Source organism: Hyla sarda, chromosome 2, assembly GCF_029499605.1.
Source record: "Hyla sarda isolate aHylSar1 chromosome 2, aHylSar1.hap1, whole genome shotgun sequence".
Lineage (NCBI taxonomy): Eukaryota > Metazoa > Chordata > Amphibia > Anura > Hylidae > Hyla > Hyla sarda.
Genome location: NC_079190.1, coordinates 342434287 through 342461410, shown reverse-complemented (window position 1 = coordinate 342461410; position 27124 = coordinate 342434287). Strand labels below are relative to the sequence as shown.

General features: G+C 42.9%; 1 protein-coding gene across 1 annotated transcript in view; it reads right to left on the bottom strand.

Annotated features, from left to right (window-relative positions):
• The window catches only part of LOC130357944 (amine oxidase [flavin-containing] B-like), a 93959-nt gene that overhangs the window by 42177 nt on the left and 24658 nt on the right, over nt 1-27124 (bottom strand). The window contains exons 6-9 of the mRNA XM_056560717.1: nt 20291-20440; nt 13520-13679; nt 5770-5866; nt 3787-3840 (exon numbers count right to left, since the gene is read on the bottom strand). Coding sequence (XP_056416692.1) covers nt 3787-3840; nt 5770-5866; nt 13520-13679; nt 20291-20440 — 461 coding nt within the window. The remainder of the gene's footprint in view (nt 1-3786; nt 3841-5769; nt 5867-13519; nt 13680-20290; nt 20441-27124) is intronic.

Sequence of the window (27124 nt, the reverse complement as noted above, 5' to 3'; positions counted from 1 at the left end):
AACAGCTGGAGGCACACTTGTTGCGAAACACTGAGTTAGTTAACAAACTCGGTTTCACAACCAATGTGTCTCCAGCTGTTGCAAAACTGCAACAATCAGCATGCAAAAGGCAAGAATGGTCAGCTCTCTGGATCCCCAACACGACTGTATACTCCGAGGCAACAGTTATAAACAGCAATGATAGCCAGTGGTAGCGGTAAAAACTTTATTTGGATCCCAATAAAACCGCAAAACAAGCAGGGAACAGCCAACAGCCAACTCACAATAAGCGTGGATGCGTTTCGGGTTACACCCTTTTTTCTAAGCACATTATACTTGAGGAATATCCAGGCCAGGACACAGTTCAAAAATTAACTCCCTCCATTCCATAACGAAACTTACCCTAACAAACATGAAACATGTTTACCTTGATTACCATAACAAAATATCAAGTACACGTTCATAGAAGTATAGTGAATAAAATAAAACCAGAACCTAACAGCAAATCACTGTAGATAATTCTCTATATAAACATAGTGAAAAAATCTTGGAAAAAAATAGCAGGAAAACTGCATCATGATATGAAAATGAAAAAGGCATATACAATATGATGACAAAATTGCTGATGTGAGGGAGTAAGGTAAACAGATCAGTAAGGTAAAATAATATCATTTCTGAGATACAGGCCATGAGGTTGAATGGTTTGCAAGTTATGGATCCAAAAGACTTCTCTGTTTTGTAGAAGTCTTATGCGATGCCCTCCTCTCAAAGGTTTACGTAGCCCATTCAATGCCGTAAACCTTTGAGAGGAGGTGATCGCATAAGACTTCTACGAAACAGAGTCTTTTGGATCCATAACTTGCAGACCATTCAACCTCATGGCCTGAATCTCAGAAATGATCTTATTTTACATTACTGATCTGTTTACCTTACTCCCTCACATCAGCAATTTTGTCATCATATTGAATGCCTTTTTCATATTCATATCAAGATGTGGTTTTCCTGTGTTTTTTTCCAAGATTTTTTCATTATGTTTTTAAAGAGAATTATCTACAGTGATTTGCTGTTAGGTTCTGGTTTTATTTTATTCACTATACTTCTATGAACATGTACTTGATATTTTGTTATGGTAATCAAGGTAAAAATGTTTCATGTTTGTTAGGGTAAGTTTCGTTATGGAATGGAGGGAGTTAATTTTTGGACTGTGTCCTGACTCCACCCTTTCCTTTCTAAACTCCCATATATTCCTGACCATTACTCAAGTATAACGTGCTTAGACGAAGGTTGTAACCCGAAACGCGTCCACGCATATTGTGAGTTGTCTGTTGGCTGTTCCCCGCCTGTTATGTGGTTTTAATGGGATCCGAATAAAGTTTTCATCGCTACCACTGGCTATCATTGCTGTTTACAATCAGCATGCATTTTGACAGTCAAAGGGCATGCTGAGAGCTGTAGTTTTGCAACAGCTGGAGGCACACTGCTACAAGTCCCAGCATGCCCTTCGGTAGTCTGTGCATGTTGGGAGTTGTAATTATGCAACAGCTGGATGCACACTTTTTCATAGAAAAAATGTGCCTCCAGCTATTGCATAACTACAATCCCCAGCATTCATAGACTACCAAAGGGCATGCTGGGAGTTGTAGTTGGAACACCAGCATGCCCTTTGGCTTTGCATGCTGCGATTTATTGATAATCAACAGCAGGAGGTGAACAGGCCTCACCTCCTGCTGTATTCTGCCGCCGGGACCGCCACCGCTGCTGCCACTGATCCTGCTGCTCCTGTCACCGCCACCACACACAAGGGGACCCCCGCCGGACTAGGGCAAGGTAGGAGACCCCCGCCGGCCCCAATCTCCACCATGATCGCCATCGCGATCACCGCCCAGCAGGGAGTTGATTGGTCGGTCTTTCCGACCGATCAATCACGTGATCATGAGGCGGCACCCGTGCCACCTCACTCCTGCTGGAATGACCGACCAATCACAACCCTACTGGGTGGTGATCGGGACAGCGATCATGGCGGCTATCGGGGCCGGTGGGGGTCTCCTAACTTGCCCTGGTCTCGGACAGCCCCATTCACTCTTTTTTTTCTGGGTCCCCAGAGACCCAATTGACCCGGAATCAGCGCAAATCGCCGGTTTGAATTGGCCGGCGATTTGTGGCGATTACCGACATGGGGGTCTCAGGACGAGCGGCGGAGACCGGAATTGCCACGGGCATACCCATACCCCCTCAGTCCTTAAGGACTTTAAAACAGAGGCGTATGGATACACCCGGCATCCTTAAGGGGTTAAGTACCAAGCAACAAAAATGCTTGGTGCTTAAACGCCATGGCTTTGTGGGGTAAAAACCTACACCAGTAGTAGTGTCTCCAGCTGTTGCCTAACTATTTAGAACTTTCTTTGTGACAATTTTGTCATAAAAAAAAAGGGGCGTCGGTACCCTGGTAATATCTGGCATTCACTGTAGCTTTTATTTTAGCTTTGTTCACAAAATAAGACAGGCAGAAACACTTTTTAACATTAAACACTTACAACTAGGTCGACCTGCTATGACAGCACCTTCTGTACCGAGCACACAGGTCTCCGGAGCACAGGCAACTCTGTCTGAGGGAAAGTGAAAGTAAACTTCCAATTTGGTGGCACACATTCGTTTGTGAGGTGAATTTAAATGTGTGCAATATTTATTAAAGTCTGTGCAACTTTTTGATAAATTTGGCACACAACAGCAGGAAACTGTGCAAAAAAGACACACAGAAAAGGACTTTTCACAGCAAAACATTGATAAATCTCCCCCATAAAAGCCTGCTTGTAGTTTGCCAAAAAAAGCACCTAAAGGTTTGGTCTTTTGAAACCAAGATAGACATTTTTGGCCTCAATTCTAAGCATTATTTCTGGAGGAAACTAGACACTGCTCATCACCAGCCCAATACCACTGCTACAGTGAAGCATGGTAATGGCAGTATTATGCTGTGGGAGTGCTTTTCAGCAGCTGGAACAGGGGGATTGGACAGTTTTTAAGGAAAGCTGAATGTTGCAAAGTACAAAGATATTGTAATGAGTCAATCTGGTTTTGGCAGAAGGGTTAAGTTCTCTGATGTCAAGCTGAAGCATCCTGCATTGTTGTGATGACACCTGGGCCTCTCAGGAGGCCTAGACATTGAGTTAATCACATTTGATCTATATATCTATGCCATCCTCAGGTGGATATACATTTTCAGACAGTCTGTGATTTAGTTGCCTGTGTCCAGTCTTTCTGTACTAGCTTTTGTTTTGTTTTTTGCTCGATTAATCCTGTGTGTTCTGACCCTTGGCTAAGTGACTTGACTACTCTTCTGAATTCCGTATTGGTACTGTGAGCTATCTTGGTTTGGATTCAGCCCACCTAACTATGCTTTTTCTGTTTGCTTTTTTGTTTGTTTATCCCGTGTTTTGTTTCTAGTATTTAGCTTGTTAACCCTTTGTATACTGATCTGCTTCCCTCATGTATGTACAGTGTTTGTTTTTTGTTTTGAACCTTATGTCTCTGCACTTACTCAGAACTTGGGACCACTTTCCAGTTGAGGATCCGTCGCTAAGGGCTGATACTCAAGTTGGCAGGGAACATGTTTGTGGCTGAGCTTAGAGCTGCAAGTATCCTTGCCCTACATGACAGATGTTGTTAATGAAAAGCTGATCTAGAGTCCTCTCAAATTTAGACTGAGTAAAAGTTGACCTTCCAAAAAGATATCAAGAATAGTAAGACATAAAGAAAAAAACTGTACTACTCATATAAACTATAAACATTATACTACATTGAGCAACATACCTTTCCTCCTTTCTAAGATTTGCAAACAAGGATGCTTTTCTTGACAAAATGAATCTACAAGAGAAAAAAAAAACTATTAAAATGTAATATACAACAAATAGTCAACAACCTTGCCATGCAGTGGAAGCATTTTTGTTTTTCCTACAACAAATGTATGTTTAATACTTGTTGTATAGGTGACAGTTCTCAAACTGTAAGTCACCAGAGCAAGTTCTGTATAGACATTGATAGGGTTTAGAGATTTCACCTCTGTAGCCTACAGAACATTTTTTCACAGCAAAACATTTTTTCACAGCATGTACACCATTGAATGTCCATGCTATTTACTAAGATCAGTTAATTCTTTTGGCAGGATAATACACTCAATTACACTGAAAACAACGTTCAGGAATGGTTTAAGATATATGACATAAAATTCAAGGTGGTGACTTGGCCTCCAAACATTTTAGATCCTAATCCAATCAAAAAGTCAATCAAAAGTCCAATACATTTTGGCCCTGTCAACTAATACAACTAAAAGTCCATACAAAGAAAAAAGTAGTTGGCACTGCTGGTTACTCACTATTATCTGGGTCCTTACGGGTGTAGTCACACTGCGCGATCCTATGCTTTAAGCGTGGTGCTCTGCCCGCCCGTAGCAAGGGCACAAATTGTAACAAAAGAAATCCGCAGGCGGCACTCAAAATTCAGCAGAAGTTTATTTGGGAACGCTGGACATCAACAACAAACACGCCAGGTGAGGCGACCGGTTTTGCGCTACCGAAACCGGTCGACTCACCTGGCGTGTTTGTAGTTGATGTCCAGCGTTCCCAAATAAACTTCTGCTGAATTGTGAGTGCCGCCTGCGGACTTCTTTTGTTACAATTAATACAACTAAAAGGCTCTTCTGCTAGGTGCTATATGCCAAAAAACACTTTAAGAGGTATTATTGAGTTGATGCCTTAAAGTGTCGTTAAAATTTCTATTTTTCCATTTAATACATCCTTTAAAACTAAGCATTTTCCTAATATACTTCAATAAAAAAAATTGTTTGCTAAAGATGTGAAAAAATGGTTTGAAAAACAGCCACTTAGGGGTCTCTTAATTTTGCACAACCAAATCTATTGGGTACAGCAACTAGGCATTTTGGAACCATTTGCTGAGGGGGGGGGGAGAAGGGGTGAGGGTCTCTCCTTGCTGTGCCTCAGTGCAGTGTATCAGCCAGTTTTCCCCAGTGTGAGACATCTTGCGGCCTTTTCAGAAGAAGAGCATTTCCATGCACCCTGACAAGTAATACAAGTTGCTCAATAATTATTTACATTCAAAATGGTTTCTCTTTGGTCATTTTTTGAACTCATTCCTTGTGTATTTGCCCCAAATAGATTCCACATGACTGCTTTAGGGTGATTAAAAGCATGTACTCTGAGCACAAAGTTGTGCAAATGTAAAAACATGTATTTTTTGGCACATAATGCATCTTTTTGTGTTTATCTGTACCATATAGTTTCCACATTGCTGCATTAGAGTTATATAGACCATGTGCTTTAGGCACAAAGTTTTGCAAATATAAAAATGTTTGTGCAGAACTCATGGGAGAGGGAGGAGGGAAGGAAAGGAGTGCATCATGCTCCTGGAGAAATGCTCCCAGCCTCCAAGAGAGTTGCATAAAGACTGGGCATAGTAATACATAGATCAAAAGGTATTTTACCTTTGCATATTATTATGCATATAGGTCTTAGGACACATTACTACACAGACTTGAGCATTTTTTTTAAAGTTACTTACTAATGACAGTAACGCTTTAACAGGTCAGAACTGTTTAGGTGACAAAAGTGGGACCTCCACAAAATTAGAGAAGGGGTAATAATGTTACGACTAATCAGTGTATATTACCTGTAAACTGGTGTGTTATACTAGTAAGATAGTTTTATTGTGTGTGTTTTGTAGTTTCAACTAGTACTATAGTGTGACATCAAAATGCTTTCACTTTTTATCAATCCATACCCTACTATAGCAGGTGCAGAACCATCAGGTTTAGTGTCATCCAGCGTGAATCCTATTGGTGTATCTTCATCTTCAATCATCATACATCCACAGTATCCTTAGAAGATGTAGAAAAGAGTAGAATATATTGTACTTTAAAATGTTATTTATGGATATTTAAATTTCAGCAATGTATGTTATCTGCTTAGGTTCCACTTTTCGTAAAAATATATATATAGTTTTAAAAAATGCTGACAAAGAGCTAGATAAAAGCGAAAAACATGTTCCTCTGTTTTGTATCTTAAAGTTTTTTTTTTATAAATTTCAACTATTTTTTTATAGATTTCAAACTTACAGATTTGTAAATTACTTCTATTAAAAAAATCTTAATCCTTTCAGTACTTATGAACTGCTCAAATTGAGTTGTTCTTTTTGGTCTAAGTGTGTTCTCTGATGACACCTGTCTCGGGAACTGTCCAGAGTAGAAGCAAATCCCCATAGCAAACCTCTTCTACTCTATACTGTTCCCGAGACAAGCAGAGATGTCAGCAGAGAGCACAGTTGCCAGACAGAAAAGAACAACTCGACTTCAGCAGCTGATAATTATTGAAAGGATTAAGATTTTTTTTATCAATATTTTTATTTTTATTTTTTTTTATTCAGAAGAGTTTTATTAATTGAACAGTATACAAACAGTAGCAAAAAGCATTGTTAGAGTACTCAATGAGAATCTTCATCAGTCGAGTCAATAGGGATAACAGCATGAAAAAGATAAGGCGATGAACATTTGGTACAAAGTATCAATAGGAAAAGATTGTCATCTGGGGACAATATACAATGCCGTGGATACTAACAAGTTGCTTCAGGACAAACAAGTAGTTAAACTGTCGATAAACATGTCTCTATATCCTTATGTGTTTAGGAAGAGATAAAAGTCAGTGATATAATAAAATAAAATTTAAATAAAATAAAGTAAAGGGGTAAAGGGAAAGAGCTGGGGAAGACGACAAGGGGAGAAGTAAGGAGAGTTGGGAGAGGAGGGAGGAGAAACATCAGAACTCGGGTACTCACTTGAATCGCTACGTAAGGGTGCAGCCACCACCCCAACACTCCGGTCCCGGTCCACGAGAGGGTTACCACACCTCCCTCAAATACCATCATCCGCCGCGTAGAGGGGTGAGTTAACAAAAGTGAGCCAGGGAAGCCAAATCGTAGTGTATTTTTCTTGTCTACCCGAGGAGTCTGCCATCAGTTCCTCCATACGGCACAGGAAGAGTATCTCCCTGTACCATTCAGAAATGGTCGGGGGGCAAGGGTCTTTCCAATGTCTGGGTATGACAGTTCTCGCAGCCATGAGGAGGAAGTGTGCCAGAGCCCTAGAGGGGGTTCTCCTAGTGGCGGGTAGTATGGAAAGTAGGAGGGCTTTTGGGTGGTTCATGTATGTCACACCAGTAATGGAGGCGATGCGGGCAACCACTACCTCCCAGAAACGGGTCAGTGAGGGGCACGACCACCAAATATGGGTCATTGTTCCACCAGGTGCGCCGCAACGCCAACATAAGTCCGGTACAGTGGGGTACATGCGGTGCAGAGTAGAAGGAACCCTGTACCACCGGGATAGTAATTTAAAGTTAGTCTCCTGCGCCCTACATGATACCGACAGTCGGTGACACATGGTAAAAGCAGTCGTCCAGTCCGAGGGAGCAAAGGTCGTGCGTAGCTCCGACTCCCACGCCCCCACATACCTTGGAGGCGATTGCTCAGCCTTATCCATAATTAAGCGATAAATCTGTGATACAGGCCTGAGGGGCGCAGAGTCAGAGACGCACATCTGTTCCAAAGGCGAAAGATGTCTTGCCAGGAACAGTGTCTGTCCCATGGTCCGGATAAAATGATCTAATTGTAGGTATTGCAACTGGACTAGCGGTGTACGGGAGCGTTCAGGGACTAGTGTCTCATAGGGTTTCAGTCTCGTGCCGTCCAAGAAAGTGTTAATCGGGAGGAACCCTCGTCCTGTCATCCCTAAAAAGTCAGTACGGTGTAAACCAGGAGTGAAGAGGGGGTTGCCAGCGACTGGGGTCAGGGGGCCTCCCGGTATGATCAGTTCAGTCTTCGTTATATAGCGCCTATATGTCGTGACCATTTCCCTCAACACCCAGGGCAGAGTGCGGATGGATTCCCAGGACAGGGCATCAGGGGGCAACCAGGGGAAGGCGGCCAGTTGTTTGCCAGTCCCCAACTCGGATCCCACCCATCTCTTGGACGCGTGACCGTGAAAGAGGTCTAGGAATCTTACCAGAGTGGCTGCCACGTAATAGGCCTGACTGTCTGGGACCGCCAGGCCTCCCGCCCGTTTACTTCTCATTAAAACTTGCCTGGCTATCCTTGAAGGCCTGTTTGCCCAGATAAAGTCCCTGAATAGCTTGTTTATCTTTTTAAAGAATGCGGGGGGGAGGGTGACAGGCACAGTTTGGAATAGGTAGAGGAGTCTCGGGAGAACATTCATTTTAAGGATGTTCACTCTACCCAACCACGAAAAGGTATCCCTCGTCCATCTCCGTAAGTCCCCCTCAATCGTAGACAGTAAAGGCTGAAAGTTAAGGGCATAACAGTCCGATAGATTCGCGGGCACCTGGATACCCAGATAAGTGATGGATGTGGAGGACCATCTGAAAGGGTGGGCTTCCTTAAGTCGAGTCACTAACTCCTCAGGGAGGGTCACATTGAGGGCAACACTTTTGGTCAGGTTGATTTTATGGTTACTAAAGTGAGAGTACGTCTCTATGGTCTGCAGTATAGCTGGCAGGGAGACCTGAGGGTCCGTGACGTAAAGGAGCAGATCATCCGCGAACGCAGAGCAGGTGTGACTCTCCACCCCCTGTCGAAACCCAGAAATCGCAGGGTTCGATCTTAGGGCAATCAGTAGGTGTTCCATGCACAGAACATAAAGTAAGGGGGAGAGAGGGCACCCCTGTCTCGTACCGTTCCGGATTGGAATGGGGGATGAAAGGGAGCCGTTAATTCGCACCCTCGCCTGGGGGCTATCATATAGGGCCAAGATTCGCCTCAGCATTGAAGGGCCCAGTCCTATCTGCTCGAGGACAGCATTCATGAACCCCCAGTCCACCCTATCAAATGCCTTTTCGGCATCAAGTGACAGCAACATTAATGATTGGCTAGATGTCTTGGCCTGGTGTATGATAGAGTATGCTCTGACAGTATTGTCCCTGGTTTCCCTCGATTTAACAAAGCCAGATTGGTCAGGGTGGACTAGGGGACCAAGAACAGTGGTCAGGCGATTCGCCAACAGCTTGGCAAACAGTTTGGTGTCAACGTTCAACAAGGAGATGGGGCGGTAGCTGGCACATAAATTGGGGTCCTTGCCTTCCTTAGGTATTACTGTAATATGGGCATTTAGGGCGTCTCGAGGGAAATTAGAGCCGAGGGAGATAGCATTGAACGCCCCGTGCAGGAGGGGGAGCAGGTCATCCCTTAGGGACTTGTAAAACTTGGCTGTGAATCCATCCGGACCGGGGCTTTTCCCCGATGACTGGTTCTTAATCACCGTGGCCAGCTCCCCCTCTCCAAACGGGGCCTCCAAGAGCTCAATGTCCTCTCCAGATAGTCTGGGGAGGGCTGTATCGGCAATATAGTCAGTCAAGGAGAGGCGAAGTGAGGTCGATGTTAGGGTGTCGGTGGGTGATGGGAGATTATAGAGATTGGTATAGTAAGACTCAAATGCGGCAAGGATGTCTTTCGTAAGGAAGGACCTCCCAGTCTGGGACGTGGTGATCGACGGGATATAGAGCGCAGCTCTCTTGTCTCTCAGTGCCCTGGCCAGGAATCTCCCGGGTTTGTTTCCCCACTCATAGAAAGTCTTCGAGCAGTGTTGTCGATAGTATTTGTAACCGTCGTTAAGGAGGGCACAGATGTCGTGGCGGGTTTTGATGAGGGCACGTAAAGAGGATTCCTGTAGAGACCGCTTGTGTTGTGTCTCCAGGGAAGATAATGTTTCTAGAAGACGCCGCAGTCTCTCCGATCTCTCCTTTTTGAGGCGGGAGCCATGTCTGATCAGCACACCCCGTAACACACATTTAAGTGCTTCCCATTGGGTGGGGAGTGGTGTATCATCAGAAACGTGATCAGTTCTGAAATGTGCGATGGTGGTTTTGAGATCGGACAGACAGAGCGTATCAAGAAGTAGAGATTCGTTTAATCTCCAATTATATTGCGGTCTGGTGAGGGTGGGGAAGAATAATGTGCAGTGGACCGGTGCGTGGTCAGATAGGAACAAGTTCCCAATTTGAGACGATGTCACTCTGGGTAAGTAAAAGTGAGGGAGGAATATGTAGTCTAGTCGGCTGTAAACATTGTGGGGGCTAGAGTAGTACGTATAGTCTCGGTCGGTGGCGTGCTGGAGCCTCCACACATCGCACAGCTGCATGGAGTGCAAAAGTTTCCTGAGTGTACTAAGTTGTCTATAAGAGACAGCAGAGCGCTGCGCGGAAGCGTCCAGCAGGGGTTGCATAGCTAAATTCAAGTCGCCCCCCAATATCAACATGCCCTGTGTGAATGATGACAATTCCTCTAGCGTACGTGTGAGGAAAGGGATTTGTAGTGAGTTAGGGGCATAAATCGTCGCTACAGTCACCACCTGCTCCAAAACCGTCCCTTTAACAAACAGAAATCTGGCTTCAGGGTCGGTTCTGACGTCCAGCACCGAGAAGGGTAGAGAACGATGGAAACCAATCGAAACCCCCTTCGAACGAGACTCAGAGTTTGTACTATGGAACCAGGTGGTGAAGTATCGACCCAGGCGATCTGGCATGTGGCCTGTCTTGAAGTGAGTCTCCTGGAGACACAAAATTTTCGTGCGGTTTTTGTGTAAGTGGTATAAGATTTGGGACCTCTTTTCCGGGGTATTAAAACCCTGGACATTCAAAGTGGTTACCTTAATGTCCGACATGATGCTAGTAGTCACTGGGTCCGGAGGAGGGGGTCCGGAGCTCGGGGGTCAGCGGCAAGTCCCAAGTCCTAGATCGGGGGGCAAAAAAGAAGGACACACAAGGGAAGAAGAGAAAGTTAGGAGAAGGAAAGATAAACAAAAATACAAGGTCTGTAAAAGAAAAAGCAAGTGTACTTGCAAATAAATCTACCTGCAGCACTAGACGTCTGCGTGTCTGGTGTATGTGAACTACACCTACCCTAGTGGGGGGAAGGGTACGATGTGAAAGTATCAGAGCTAGTTCTAAAAACGCGCAACAAAATCAGAGAACAACTAGAACTATCGGCTGGTTCCGTCAATCCCAGGCCTCTATAACTGCTATATAAAGGCGGCGGCAGTTCGTGCTACCACCGTCTAAACTCAAGATAAGGGGGGAGCAGTGGCAGCTCGTGGGAGAAATGCTATCGAAGGGGGGGGAGGGGAGATGGAGGAGGGGAGAGGGGGAAAGGGGGTAGGGGAGGGGGCAAGAAGAGGGAGGGGAGGGGGGGGGGGAGGGAGTAAAGAGGAGGGCGGGGGGGAAGGAGTAGGTGGTGGAGAGTGAGGGAAGGGGGGGGGGCAAGAGGTGGTTGAGAGAAAAGGGGAGGGAGGGGAGGGGAGAGTGGGCGGGAGTTAGATTATGACATGAGTGTAGTCGTTGATAGGGTCGGCAGGAAATCAGGTGGCCCATTGGAGGGTATATAAGTGGTCAGAAGGGGGTTCGAAGACAGTAATGGTCGTTAATGCGAAACTTAATCATAGTTCCATTCAATCACAATTCCAATCCCCTCGACTCCGATCTGGTAGGCCGGTGTCTCTGAGGGAGCGGCTCCCCATCAGCCAGGCGCCGGTTCTGGGAGCGTTGCGAAGGTCTCAGGGTCGGGGGGGGTGCATAAGGGTCCCTCAGGTAGGAGATCCATTCAGGTAGCGCCAAAGGTGGGAGTCCCAATGTAGTCAGGAAAGATGAAAGGTCACCCGGGTGACGTAAGGAGGCCGTCTGGCTTCCAGAGGTGGCATATTAAGATTTTTTTTAAAGAAGTAATTTACAAATGTGTTTAACTTTCTAGAGCGATACGATATAAAAATAAATTTTTTCCTTGAATACCCCTTTAATTCATATGAGGTGCCTACTTTTAGCCTCATATATGTGAGCAGAGGGATAAATAGATAAAAGTGACTTCCGATTGACACAGCAGATACTGTGGGATTTAAAGAATCTAGTATATTTAGTTACAAATAAACGAAGAAATAGGAGGAATTCAGCTCACCACCATGCGGTATTGGATACAGGAGCTCCGTAGTGAGAAAATTAAAACTTCACTTTTAATCCAACATCTTAAAAACAGAGGATATCCATAATGTAGAAGATATAAAAGATGAACATCTTTATGGATATTCTCTGTTTTTAAGATGTTGCATTAAAAGTGAAGTTTTAATTTTCTAATTGGACTTTTGGAGCAGCTGGAGGCCGCCTGAACACGTGCTTCTTCTCTTCCATAGTATATTTAGTACACTGAATAACGTAAGGGTGAGAATTCTGAGTCTAGTTACAAATGGTGTTCTACAAGGTTCTGTGGCTCTACAAGGCCTGATTATGGAAACATACATGTGTTTTATAATTGTATCTGTGTATAAACTAAGACATGGGTGAGGGGTGTATCCTTTGTTTTTTGTGTATTACATTTTATTGGAGGTCTGGCTGTTTGTTTGTATCTCCTTTGAAGTCATGCACTCTGGTCTTATCATATAATCAAAGAGATAAGGGGTCAGGAAGAGAGATGCCCCACCTGGTGGGATCAGAGGGGAGGGGGGGAATGGAGTTTCCCTCCAAAGAAGCAGATAAGACTTAAAATGCTTGACTCAACTGTTGTTCAAGACTGTGCAAAAAGCTGACAAGAGCTGGACTCTCACTCCCAAGGAGGGCTATATCATCATGCTGTAAGATCTTCATCTTTTGTTTTCTGAACTTGTCTTGCAAAACGCTTTTATATATTTTTATACCTGTATGTCATTTGTTTCTGTATTTTATATATATATATATATTTATATATATATATATATATATATATATATATATATATATATATAGCACTGTGATACCTTTTATCAGATTAAATGTTTAATTAATCAGCTCTGGTCTTTGATCTCTAAATATATGAGCTCACCTTTCTGAAGGCAGCTCTGGTGGAAACACATTTATCTAAGGGTTAATTTGGTGACTTGCTGGGACTAGTAGTGGATACCCAGAGGTCTGGCGGCTTTAACCCTTTCACCATCACACTCTCTCTAATGTCTTGGCTGGACCGATAGGGTGTGCTTGTGACAGAGGGGGTGTGGCATTACGTCACAACCACAGCCGCTCAAACCCAGCGTTCTGAACATAAAGTTCAGAATGCCAGGTGCTGCACAGAGATCGCGGGGGATCCCAGCGGCAGGACTCCCATGATCAGGCATCTTATCCCCTATTCTTTGGATAAGGGATAAGATGTCTAGGAGTGAAGTACCCCTTTAAAGAGGACCCCAGAAAATTGATTATGTTGGCACTAGCTTAGGGTGCCCTGATCAATTTCAACCAACCAGTTAACCAAAATTATATGATGTTGTTAAATAATGATGCATTGATGCAATGATGTTTTAATACGTGTTTTCCCTTTCCTGACAAGTTAGTTCTTATGATATTTGCTATATGAGACTGTGAATCACTTTGGGGACTAGAACTGATAAGAGTCATCACAAACTGTCTCCAGAGCATATGTTGGCTCTATAGAAGCAACAAGAAGATATGCTTACCCATTTTCCTCCAAAAGGCTTCCTTATAATACACCATGCACTTGATAATAGATCCCATTGGAAGACGATGTATTAGCTGGTTTCTAATTGGTGGCAGCTCTGGAGTAAAGTGTATCTTTGTGGTCAGTATTGGTGGTATCGCACTGATGATGAATTTGCTCTAAAAAAAAATGTTGTTAAACTTAATTTAGTGGAAGGTTCCACTACATTGCATGACTGTGGTTGTCTGGTCAAAGTATCAGATGAAAACAGGTAAAACTAATTTGTTCAATCTTCTAGACCCCACAAGACTCAAACACACTGCAAAGTCATGCACATTAAGCCTGTGCGATCAGATATAAATACTGCATGATAGCTTTTCACAGCACATTATTCTTCTTTTGCATATATTATTAAGAAAATAACTCTAAGGCCCCTTTTACACTGTTGTTGTGTCTCATTGGAGATAATCCTTTTAATCCAGATGGTGCACAATGGGCAACAACGGCTCCCATTTACTATTATGAGGTCCGTTGGGCACCGTTGTTTTTCGAGTGAGAAAAAGACGTTGAATGATATATTTTTTATCCCACTATTCTCCCTGGGTTTCCCGACGGACATCGCACTGCCATATCACAATGCTAGAGTGAAAGAAGCCTAATATAGCTGTTTTGAGCCTTCAACCCCTTAAGGACGCAGGACGTAAATGTACGTCCCGGTGCGGTGGTACTTAACGCACCAGGACGTACATTTACGTCCTGTGTATAACCGCGGGCATCGGAGCGATGCCCGTGTCATGCGCAGCTGATCCTGGCTGCTGATCGCAGCCAGGGACCCGCCGGCAATGGCCGATGCCCGCGATCTCGCCGATGCCCGCGATTAACCCCTCAGATGCCTGGATCAATACAGATCCCGGCATTTGCGGCAGTACGCGATTTCAATGAATGATCGGATCGCCCGCAGCGCTGCTGCGGGGATCCGATCATTCAGAATGCCGCACGGAGGTCCCCTCACCTTCCTCCTTCCGGCTCCCGGCATCTCCTGCTCTGGTCTGAGATTGAGCAGACCAGAGCAGAAGATCGCCGATAACACTGATCTGTTCTATGTCCTATACATAGAACAGATCAGTATTAGCAATCATGGTAAATCATTGTAAAAAAAAAAGTCAAAAATGTAAAAGTAAAACAAAAGTGAAAAATCCCCTCCCCCAATAAAAAAGTAAAACGTCCGTTTTTTTCTATTTTACCCCCAAAAAGCATAAAAAATAAATTTTATAGACATATTTGGTATCGCCGCATGCGTAAATGTCCGAACTATTAAAATAAAATGTTAATGATCCCGTATGGTGAACGGCGTGAACGTAAAAAAAAAAAAAAAAGTCCAAAATTGCTACTTTTTTAATACATTTTATTAAAAAAATATATAAAAAATGTATTAAAAGTTTTTTATATACAAATGTGGTATCAAAAAAAAGTACAGATCATTGCGCAAAAAATGAGCCCTCATACTGAAGATTATACGGAAAAATAAAAAAGTTAGAAGTCATCAAAATAAAGAGATTATAAACGTACTAATTTGTTTAAAAAGTTTGTGATTTTTTTTAAGCACAACAATAATATAAAAGTATGTAATAATGGATATCATTTTAATCGTATTGACCCTCAGAATAAAGAACACATGTCATTTTTACCGTAAATTGTACGGCGTGAAAACAAAACCTTCCAAAATTAGCAAAATTGCGTTTTTCTTTTTAATTTCCCTACAAAAATAGTGTTTTTCTGTTGCGCCATACATTTTATGATATAATGAGTGATGTCATTACAAAGGACAACTGGTCGCACAAAAAACAAGCCCTCATACTAGTCTGGCAATGAAAATATAAAAGAGTTATGATTCCTTATGATTCCTTAAGGCCAAAATGGGCTGAGTCCTTAAGGGGTCAAAGTGATGGTCTGTTTTAGGCAATACCTACTTGTTACAGGAGGCCTTAATGTGTCTATGCAACTTAAATATGTGTTGGCTAAATGGACAGCTATCTCACCTGATGCTGGTATGAGGTGCAGAACTGAGTCCTTTGCAATTCTGCATTTGCCCCTCCCCTCAGCTGTCTGGAGATTTCTGAACATACAGTGAGGGGAGAGGAAGGCAGAGCTAGGCAGGATGACGCTATGCACCTCCCTCAGCCCCGTACGCAGTTCCCTCCTCGCACTTCCCTCAGGAGGAGAGACGTAGATTGTGAAAATCTACGTCCAGGCGCAAGATGTGCAAGCAGGGCTGTGAAAGTCTATGTGCCCCCTCTCTTCTGGAAGGAGGTGCGGGGAGGGAACTGTGTACGAGGCTGGTGGAGATGCAGAGCTGTGTCCTGGCCAGCACTGCCTTCCCTTCACTGTATGATCGGAAATCTCCGGACAGTTGATTTGATGACTGGTTCTGCCAGAACATGTAGGGTTAATTCTTTTTAGTTCTGTTGTTTATTTTGTTGCTGGGACTACGCCTCTGTGCCCTGTGTGTGGTTCAGCTTGCTGAGCTAATTAGAATCTTCCTGCTAGCAGCACAGGGATATAATAGGAAGTGTTTCTTAGTTATGCCTTTCCTGTGAAAGTTCTTGTGACTGATATTAGCAATCTCTGCATATTTATTGTCTATCTGGTTCTGTGACTTTTTGGCTTGGCTTTCGACATCCTTTTGGCTCTGTTATTGTACTTCCTTCCCTCCTGGTTTGGACTCCGCTCGTTGACTGCGAATTCAGTGTGTGCGTTTAGATTTATTTATGTTCAGTTTTGTGTGCCTCCAGCTGTTCCCAACCTTTTTCCGTTTTTGTAGTTTATTCTTTTGACCAGTGACTGCCCATTACTTATTTATGTGGAGGATAGAAGCAAAATACCCCTTGGAGAAGGCGCTGCTGGTGTCCAGTGTAGATGGAAATGATCAAGCTAAAGGAGGAAGTTTCAACCAAAGCTGGACCAATTTATTGGAAAAGAAGTGTCAGGATCCGGACTGGTAGCTGGTAGCGGAGGCAGGTGGTGGATCCTCTGTGCCAGAGAGCTGATGACGTGAGCCGTACCAGGGGAACGGAGTCTAAGGGATTACTGGTTTTCACCAGAGCCCGCCGCAAAGCGGGATGGACTTGCTGCGGCAGGTAACCCCCGGGTCGTTCCACCCAGTAGCGACTCAACCTCTCTGGCAGCTGAGATAGGCACGGTACAGAAGGGTCAGGCAGAGGCGAGGTCAGATGTAGCAAAAGGTCAGATCAGGCGGCAACGGTTCTTAGGCAGTAGTCAATAGCAACGGGTTCAGCAACAGGCAGGAAATACACACAAAACGCTTTCTCAAGGGCACTATGGCAACAAAGATCCAGCGAGGGCAGGAAGGGGCTGGACAGCTAAATAGTATGGCCCTTAATTAACAATTTGGGCCAGGCACCAATCATTGGTGCGCTGGCCCTTCAAACTTAAGAAGCCCGACGTGCGCGCCCTAGAGAGCGGGGCCACACGTGCAGGGACAAGGCAGCGCTGGAGGGAGGCGTGGCAGGAATGGGAGTGTGGTAAGGAGTATGGGATGCGGTGCGGTGCACATCTGACCGGGGCCCACAGCGGGACAAGGCTGTGAGCGCTCCGGTTGCGGAGCACGGACCGGAGCGCTCAGCCTTACAAGAAGTGGTGACAAACAGGATAACGTGCTTTGGGGGACTGTGCACCCTTCTTCAGATCAGTGGTACAGCATACAGGGTTTAAATATGCTTGAATTTGGTGTCCAAAACAATGGGGAGGGGCCAAAGTGAAATACAGTATATTGCAGAACACAGGCAACAGTATAGAAAAGTAAACAAACATAAGCATAAAACGTTGTATAATCATAGTCAGATGGCACTGTGAGGGAGGCACTGAAATTTGCAGAAAACAGGCAAGGGAACTACTGTAAACAATGTACGCACCGGAGAACTCCCTGTGTATCCGGAGCACAGAGCGGAAGTATCCCTTGCCAGGGATGCGTTGCTAAGGCAGTCGTGTCCAATGCTATGTACAGAGCCGCTGGCAGTAGGAGGGACAGACAGAGCTGGCAGGGTTGTGTGCATATGTATGCTGTTGGAGGAAAGAGTAGAAAGAATAACATAAAATAATATGGTAAAGCAGAGAAGTATGGATATGAAAGAGTGGAGAGAGCGAGATGTGAATAGACTGCATGAAAAGGGGTGTGGGGGATGGGGGACGAATGGGTAATTGACATGGAGAATCCATATAGGAGGAAATATGTAGAAAGTGGCAGTGTGTCGCCGCTGTGGGTGGCATGGAGCTGGAATGTATGTAATCCATCCCTTCGCATTGTTCCAATACAGCAGTCTGAGTCCATTCAGCTGCACTTTCACTCCCTTCCTACCTCTATCCCCAGGTCCTATATATGTAATCTCATCCCACTCTGACATACTGTCTATTTTTTACCACCCCTTGCAATGCCTTACTGTCTGTCATATTGATACCCTCCTCTGCTTCATACATACATATATACAGCTATGTATGTATTTCACACTGCACTCATAGGCCTATATGTTGTACAGCACATTCTATGCTTTGCCATTGCTATGCCTTGCCATCTGCCATATTGATAATCTCCTCAGCTTCATACATATATACATTTATACGGCTATGTATGTATTTCACACTGCATTTATTGGCCAATATGTTGTACTTTCCAGCTCCATGCCACCCACAGCGGCGACACAATGCCACTTTCTACATATTTCCCCCTATCTGGATTCTCCATGTCCATTACCCATTTGTCCCCCATCCCCCACACCCCTTTTCCCGCAGTCTATTCACATCCCGCTCTCTCCACTTTTTCATATCCACACTTCTCTGCTTTACCATATTATTTTATTTTATTCTTTCTACTAGAGATGAGCAAACTTACAGTAAATTCGATTTGTTACGAACTTCTCGGCTCGGCAGTTGATGACTTATCCTGCATAAATTAGTTCAGCTTTCAGGTGCTCCCATGGGCTGGAAATGCTGGATACAGTCCTAGGAAAGAGTCTCCTAGGACTGTATCCACCTTTTCCAGCCCACGGGAGCACCTGTTAGCTGAACTAATTTATGCAGGATAAGTCATCAACTGGCGAGCCGAGAAGTTCGTGACGAATCAAATTTACTGTAAGTTCGCTCATCTCTACTTTCTACTCTTTCCTCCAGCAGCATACATATGCACAGCAACATACATATGCGCACGACACTGACAGCTCTTCACTGCCTTGTTCTGTCAGTCCCTCCTACTGCCAGTGGTGCTGTACATAGCATTGAACGCGCACATAACCACCTTAGCGACTCAACCCTGGCAAGGGTTACTTCCGCTCTGCACTCTGGATACACAGGGAGTTCTTTGCTGCGTACATTGTTTACAGTAGTTCACCACTTGCCTGTTTTCTGCTAATTTCAGTGCCTCCCTCACCCAGTGCCATCTGACTATGATTAAATAAGGTTTTATGCCTATGTTTGTTTATTTTTCTATACTATTGCCTGTATTCTGCAATATACTGTATTTCACTTTGGCCCCTCCCCATTGTTTTGGACACCAAATTCAAGCATATTTAAACCCTGTATGTCCCACTATGCTGTACTACTGATCTGAAGAAGGGGGCACAGTCCCCCAAAACACATTATCCTGTTTGTTACCACTTCTTTTCCAATAAATTGGTCCAGCTTTGGTTGAAACTTCCTCCTTTGCTTGATCATTTCCATCTACACCGGACACCAGCAGCACCTTCTCCAAAGGGTATTTTGCTTCTATCCTCCACATCTCTCTCCAGGACGGGCCAATCCTCTCCTGCACCCTGGGCTCAGCAGCTGTCTCCAGTGCATAAGTTCATAACCCCAGCGCTGTGGGTTGATATGTGAGTTTTCTGCTCGCTTAAGGTGAGCACCCACTACCTACGGGCTATGTATGCCCACTAGTGCATTGCTTCACTTTGCCTCTTTTTCTTGCGGTATCACACTAGGCACCTTTTTGCTGGTCTCGATTTTTTTTTCCTTTTTACACCTCACTTATTTAGGAAGGGACCGGCACCGTGGTTGTGGAAACGCTGCCTAGGGCACGTACGGAAGTATGTAGGGACCGAGGGAGTCGGCAAGTTCAGGCCTGCACTCTATCCCTGCCTGACGGGACAGCTGAGGGAAGGGGTGAATGCAGAGCTGCATAGGATGCAGTTCTGCACCTCACACCCCCACAAAACATGCTCAATACTTCTCTTTTCCCAACATCATCTGTCAGGGGAGGGTCCTAGGCCTCTATACACACTAGATAGTTGACCAGCTGCAATAAAATCATCCAGTTTAGACAATTTTTATTAATGTGTATAGGGATCTTTAGACCAGGGGGTCACCAAACTTATGAGGGCCACATGGTATAGTTTACAAATTTTTGAGGGCCAAAGAAAGAGTAAATATATATATATACTCCCATAATCATCTCTTTGCTCTTACCATCATCTCTTTGCCCCTTTTGCACCATCACTCACCCTCATCTATTAGCCCCCTGCACATTCATATTAACTTATTTATCAAAATTTTTTTTGCACATTTAGTTGGAATAAACAGAGTTTATTTACTCCTATCCTTTTTAATACAGCCCTTGTGGCAGTTCATAACACGGAGTCCTATGGAGGAGCATGTGACTGATACATGTCCATGCAGAGTCATCAGCTTTGTATGGCATTTATCTGTTTTTTATTTACAGGTTATATAAATGTTCAATTCATATTTAAAAATGAAGTTGCTTCTTTACACAATTTATAGCACTTACCTGATAAACTTCATGATTTAATGTCTCCACAATGACAACTTCACCAGACTGATCAAGCCTGATCACCGGCCTCTCCAACTTCACTCTATCCTGGAGAAGTGCCATCATCTTTTCACTTATCTGCCCAGATCCTCCTACAAACTTTCTCTCCTAAAAGCATAGACAATAAGTTTATTTATTTATAATCGATAAACTAGACAGAAGGAAATGTGTTTTGGCCCATAAAGCAAAAAAGTAGCAAATTAAATAACCCTAGACTATTATAAAGCAGGCTAAATATATTGCTAATCTGTGCAGAAATGTATCCTAAAATAAATGCAGGTTAATTGTATTTGTCAACTTAATTGTGATAAGAAATACATTAGATTATTATGACTAATTTATATAGTATATACGTAAATAGAATAAATTACGTTGTTGCATGTTTTACAACATATGAAAAAGTTTGTGCAACTAATTCTCGTATCATGTTGAAGAAATAAAATTACAATCAGTCAATATTGGAAGTTTTTTCCTCATGCTGTATGTACACAACAATACTAGGAGGCACACAGAGTCCATGTGGGTTTGATTTACAAATTCATAAGTGCTGAGTGTAACATTGAATAGTGCTGCCATTAAGCATTGTATTCTGTATGATATGCAGATCTTCACTGTAATGTGACACATAGTGCACCATTTCATAATCTATTTCCTGCATATTCCAATAGAGCATGTGAAGAAAAACTCTCTCCTTCCAAGTAAAATCAGAGGCATATAGAGGTATAGTGTAACCCCATGAAATTCCATAAGTGCTGAACTCAAGACCCAAACCTCATAGATACATAATATATCATCAGCTTGATCACATTCTCATTGAATACAAAAATGTATAGAATAACTGCATTTTTCAGTTTTTCTGGATCCATTAAATTTATAAATTAAATCCATCAATATTTTCATTTTGTCAGGGCTCATTGGTGGAGCCATTTTGTAATTATATTGCCATTTGGTATCACCTTGAATAACTGTAATGTCTGTCTTGGTTTATTTTCAGACACGGCCATTGGATTTAGGTTGTGGCTGAAAAGTTTGATGTTCCCTGGCTAGGCAATGCGGGTATGTCTATATTTCTCCAGCTCAGTCTAGGTTCTACCCACATTGCTCTTAGCCTTTGACCCAATGGCAATGCGGGTACGTCTATATATCTCCAGCTCAGTCTAGGCTCTGAGCTGGTGATTGACCTGTTGCTACACTGTTTGTGCATACATGCTCCTATAAAGTTTTTAGTGCAATACTCTTTGTCTGTTTGTGCTACAATGCGACTATTTTTGCTTGAGCATTTACCTTGTATTTATCTTGTGATTTTATCTGGGTTTTTGGCATGGTTAAATAGTATACTCATTGTAGTTTTTAGTCTGTTACATTTGTCGGTTTTAGGATGTATGTCTGTTCTGCTATGTCGCTGTTCACACTGTGAGTTTTCTTGTATCAAGACATCCCTGTGACCTTTTAATGGGACTCTGGGGAATTGAGATTTAGTACTAAATATCTCTGTGCTTCATGGTGGACTCCATGGGGGATTGAGTTTTTATTCCTGTTTGTTCCTGGAGTCCATGCTGACTCATCCATTTCCCAGTCTTGTGTTCTGGACCTTATCTGTTTGTTAGTTATCTGAGTTCAGTGTGAACAGTATTCTATATTTTTATCCTGTTTGGTTGATCTAATCTTTGTTCATTGTACTTGTATTTGTTTGTGAACAGTGCTCTATGTTCTTGATCAGTTTGCCTGTTTAGATTCTGCCCTGTTATTATTTGTATCCTGTCTGGTTGTCTGGCAATTTTTCGTTTCTGTTTCCGGCCTGTGACCGACTATGTTTATTATTAGTTTTTTTGCCACTGAACTTTAGCACAGGCAGGGAACAGCTCCAAGTTGTCAATCCATTGCTTAGATGGATGGGCAAGTAGGCAGGGAGAGTGTTTTTAGGGTCAGTTTCAATCTCCCTGTCCCCCAGTTGGTCATGACAATAAATATTTATTGAAGGGCAATTTTTTTTGTAATGTTGGGCAAATAGATATGAATTGCTGGTGTGATCTAGAGCACCTGTGAAGAGGACATTTTATTATAATATTTTATGAGAATATAAAAAAAGTTGTCTTTGGTGCAAAGGTTAATAGTAATAAAATTGATCTTTGATGTAAATGTTACACTCATGGAGGTAGTAGATCCGCTGTACCTGTGTGGATGATGGCTTGGGGCGGGTCAGGGAGTGCAGTCTAAGGTCCTGCTGGTTTTCACCAGAGCCCGCTGCAAAGCGGGATGGACTTGCAGCGGCAGGCAGCACCCAGGTCGCTACCCCTGACACGACTCATCCACACAGGCTGCTGAAGGGGTACGCGGTACAAGAGCGATCTAGCAACTTGTAGTCAGGAAAGCAGATAGTCAGGGCAGGCAGCACAGGTATGTGGACAGGAACATAGCAGGAAGTCAATAGGCAGGCGGCACAGGAGCAAGGTCAGGTCATGGAACAATAAGTCAGAACACAGGTAGGCAAACAGGAATACGCTTTCTCTATGGCACTAGGGCAAACAATGATCTGGCAACAGGAAGAGGGAGGTGTAAAAACTTATAAGGAAGGGACAGGTGCAATTAATAATTAGGGCGCACTGGCCCTTTAAATCTCAGAGCTCCGGGGCTTTGCTCATGGATTTTACATGTTAATAAATGTATTTGTCATATCATAAAATTGATTCTTTACAATTAATTGATCATTGTAAAACTCTATATTATAATAATATCTGGTGCCGAACAAAAACTTTTAACTTTTTCTACTGCCTCATCCACTTTTGCGATATATTGGGGTCAACTGGTTAGTATCCTTGAAAAAGTGTATGGAACCTCAGCAACCTTTTGTTTATGACTTCAAAAAGAACATTTTAATAGGGCGCTTTCTACAGTAGGTGTCACAATGAGGCTCTCAAATTAATATATTTTTGCATCAAGTGTCAACGAGTACATTTGGGAACACTTGGCCACTGCCAATATACTGAATTTTGCATAATTATGGCATGCTAATTTTTTTCATATATTTTTTTTTCATTAAAGGAGGAATTTATAATTGTCTTTTGTCTTCATTTTGGTGTACATTGTTCATATATATTTTTGCATGTGTCTGCAAAAATCCAAGAAATTTACTGCAAAAAAAAGGTGAGGAAAAAAGATGATACATTTCTCAATAAGTCCTTTATGTAAGTGACCTAAAAAGTCACTTGATGATGCTACCTCCCCCCTGCAATGAGTAACTGGAGCACATATGCCCCACTTCCCCAGATGTGCTACACAATAAGGCATCTTTCCAATAACTTAGGCCCCTTTCACACTATAATGTTGTTCCGTTAAAAGATCCGTTAAAAACATCCATTAGAAAAGCCTTAATAACAGATGTTACACGTCCGTTACATAATTCCATTCAAGTCCATGGGATTTTTTGATTATCCATTATGACCCGTTATAGCCGTCATGAATAACGGACGTTAATTGTGACAGAAAAAAAACGGCACATGCACTAATTTTTCTTCCGTCACAAGCAACGGGTAAATTAACGGCCGTTATTTTTAACATTGCAGTCTATGGCAAACTTATGAACCTTTATATAATCTGTTTGCACCTGGTTTATAATATTCTTCTGAGCATGCTCAGAAGAGGTGACATCAGCAGACTCCTGCAGTGCGGAGGGTCTACTACTACTCCCATCATGGAACAGACTTGTTTTCATGATGGGAGTAATAATTCCCTTGCTGCGGGAGTCTGCAGACAGCTGGGGAGGCTACATTAGTGTTTGTACTACTACCCCCATCATGGAACAGAGTCTGTTCCATGATGGGGGTTGTAGTACAGGGGCTGAGGGATTGATCGCATCGGGTCTCTCTTCTGAGACCCGATGCAATTAGAAGTTATTAAGCAGGGGAGCGGGCGGCATGGTCCGAAACCCTGCAATGTGTTTTAATTTAAATTTTTAAATCCCCCACAGGGAGCCCTGAATGGCCGGTATCGAGGAGCCATTCAGGGCTCCCAGCGGGCAGTATGCGCTGCTGATAGAAATACTTTTCATTCATAGTGCTTCAGGGATATATGTATATAGATGCGCTGGGGGGGGCAGACATATAGCATTATGTGCCCCCCACAGGGCTTCTATATACATATGCCACCACAGCGCTACGTATGAAAAGTATTTCTATCTTTTCACATTATATCTTTTCACACGGCGCAAAAAATGAGCCCTCATACCGCCCCATACACGGAAAAATAAAAAAGTTATAGGGGTCAGAAGATGACAATTTTAAACGTATTAATTTTCCTGCATGTAGTTATGATTTTTTCAGAAGTACGACAAAAACAAACCTATATAAGTAGGGTATCATTTTAATCGTATGGACCTACAGAATACAGATAAGGTGTCATTTTTACCTAAAAATGTACTACGTAGAAACGGAAGCCCCCAAAAGTTACAAAATGGCGTTTTTTTTTTTCAAATTTTGTCGCACAATGATTTTTTTTTCCGTTTCACCGTAGATTTTTGGGCAAAATGACTGACGTCATTACAAAGTAGAATTGGCGCAAAAAATAAGCAATCATATGGATTTTTAGGTGCAAAATTGAAAGAGTTATGATTTTTTAAAGGCAAGGAGCAAAAAACCAAAATGCAAAAGCGGAAAAAACCCCGGTCCTTAAGGGGTTAAGGGGTTAATAACAGATGAATGCTCATAGTGTGAAAGGAGCCTTTTTTTATCACTGTTGCTGCTGGTAATGGTCCAGATACTACAAAAAAGTCCTTAATGGCTGTATACACTATAAATTCTGAAATGTATCCAAGTCACCTCTGTAACAGAGATAAGCCAGGTTAAAGAGCAGTCTCAGCTTTTTGCCCAGTGAACAAATATTTGCATGGTTTTATTGAAATAAAGTCAGCCATTTTCTATTCAGTTCAGTAGCATTACCTACATACACTCGTCATATGAACTGAAATGGGAGCGTGGCCCATTTTGTATACTATAGGCTTGGCTACTTGGAATGCAGTACACTCTGAATGACTGGCACTAAGAATGTCAATCAAGCGGGATAACCTGTATAGAAGTAGAAAAAGAAAAGGCCCAGGAGAGGTGCCTAGTGTTTTACCCTAAGGGTGTGTTCACACCACGTTTTGTACTTACGGTTCCCGTATACGGCTGGGAGGAGGGGGCGGGGCTTAATCCCAGCGCCCGCACTCAGCCGTATAGGGGAACTGTATTTAATGAATGTCTATGAGCCGACCGGAGTGAACCGCAGCCTCCGGTTGGATGCATTTTTGGCGGTATGCGGTTTCCCGACCGCAGGCGAAAACGTGGTCGACCGCGTTTTTGCCTACGGTCGGGAAACCGCATATGGCCGAAAACGCAGCCGACCGGAGGCTGCGGTTCACTCCGGTCGGCTCATAGACATGCATTAAATACGGTTCCCCTATACGGCTGAGTGCGGGCGCCGGGATTAAGCCCCGCCCCCTCCTCCCAGCCTTATACGGGAACCGTAAGTACAAAAGGTCACAACCAAGTCATGCTTCAAGGGTGACAGGAATTTTGTGGCGCTGACCGGGACCAGACATAAAACAGGTGCAGTAGCTTGAAGGTAACTACGTTATTTACCAAGATGCAGCGCATTTCACTGCGCAAGCGCAGCTTCCTCGGGTATGGCAAGAATAGGCAATTCACAAGGTAATATACCCGAGAATTAACCTTTATATGTAAAGACCATATTTAAAATGCATGAAACACCTATCAAATATATTAGGATAAAAATAACCATAATGCATAAAAAAAAAGAAGAATAAAATGCACAAGACATAGAAAATGTATATAAACAAGTACCACAGAAAAAAAAAACACACTAGTGCCTATGCGCACATCGACGTTTGACAAACGTCAACGTGTGATACTCCACATGGAGCGCCTCTGTTTCTAATTTTGAACAACCAAGTCGTGGAAGTGAGTTGAAGTTTCAAGTCTATTGGAATAAAGCAGCAATAATGTGTTTCGGGATGTAGAAACCCCTTCTTCAGATTGACAGATTGACAACTCGAAATACATTATTGCTGCTTAATTCCAATAATCTGTAACCCCTTAAGGACGCAGGGTTTTTCCGTTTTTGCATTTTCATTTTTTCCTCATCACCTTCTAAAAATCATAACGCTTTCAATTTAGCCCATAAAATTCCATATGATGGCTTATTTTTTGCACCACCAATTCTACTTTGCAGAGACATTAGTATGCGACAAAATTGAAGAAAAAATGTAATTTTTTTACTTTTGGGGGCTTTCGTTTCTATACAGTGCATTTTTCGATAAAAATAACACCTTATCTTTATTCTGTAGGTCCATACGGTTAAAATGATACCCTACTTATATAGGCTGGATATTGTCGTACTTTGGAAAAAAATCATAACTATATGCAGGAAAATGTATATGTTAAAAATTCTCATCTTCATCTTTCCGCGTATGGGCCAGTATGAGGACTAATTTTTTGCGCCGTGTTCTGAAGTTTTTATTGGTACCATTTTTATATTGATCTGACTTTTTGATCACTTTTTATTCATTTTTTCATGATATAAAAAGTGACCAAAGATACGCTATTTTGGACTTGACTTGAATGGACGTGAATTTTGTTTATTTAACAATATATTTTTATAGTACGGACATTTCCGCACGCGGCGATACCACATATGTTTATTTTATTTACACAGTTTTTTTTAATGGGAAAAGGGGGGTGATTCAAACTTTTATTAGGGAAGGGATTAAATGACCTTTGTTAACTCAAATTCAATTTT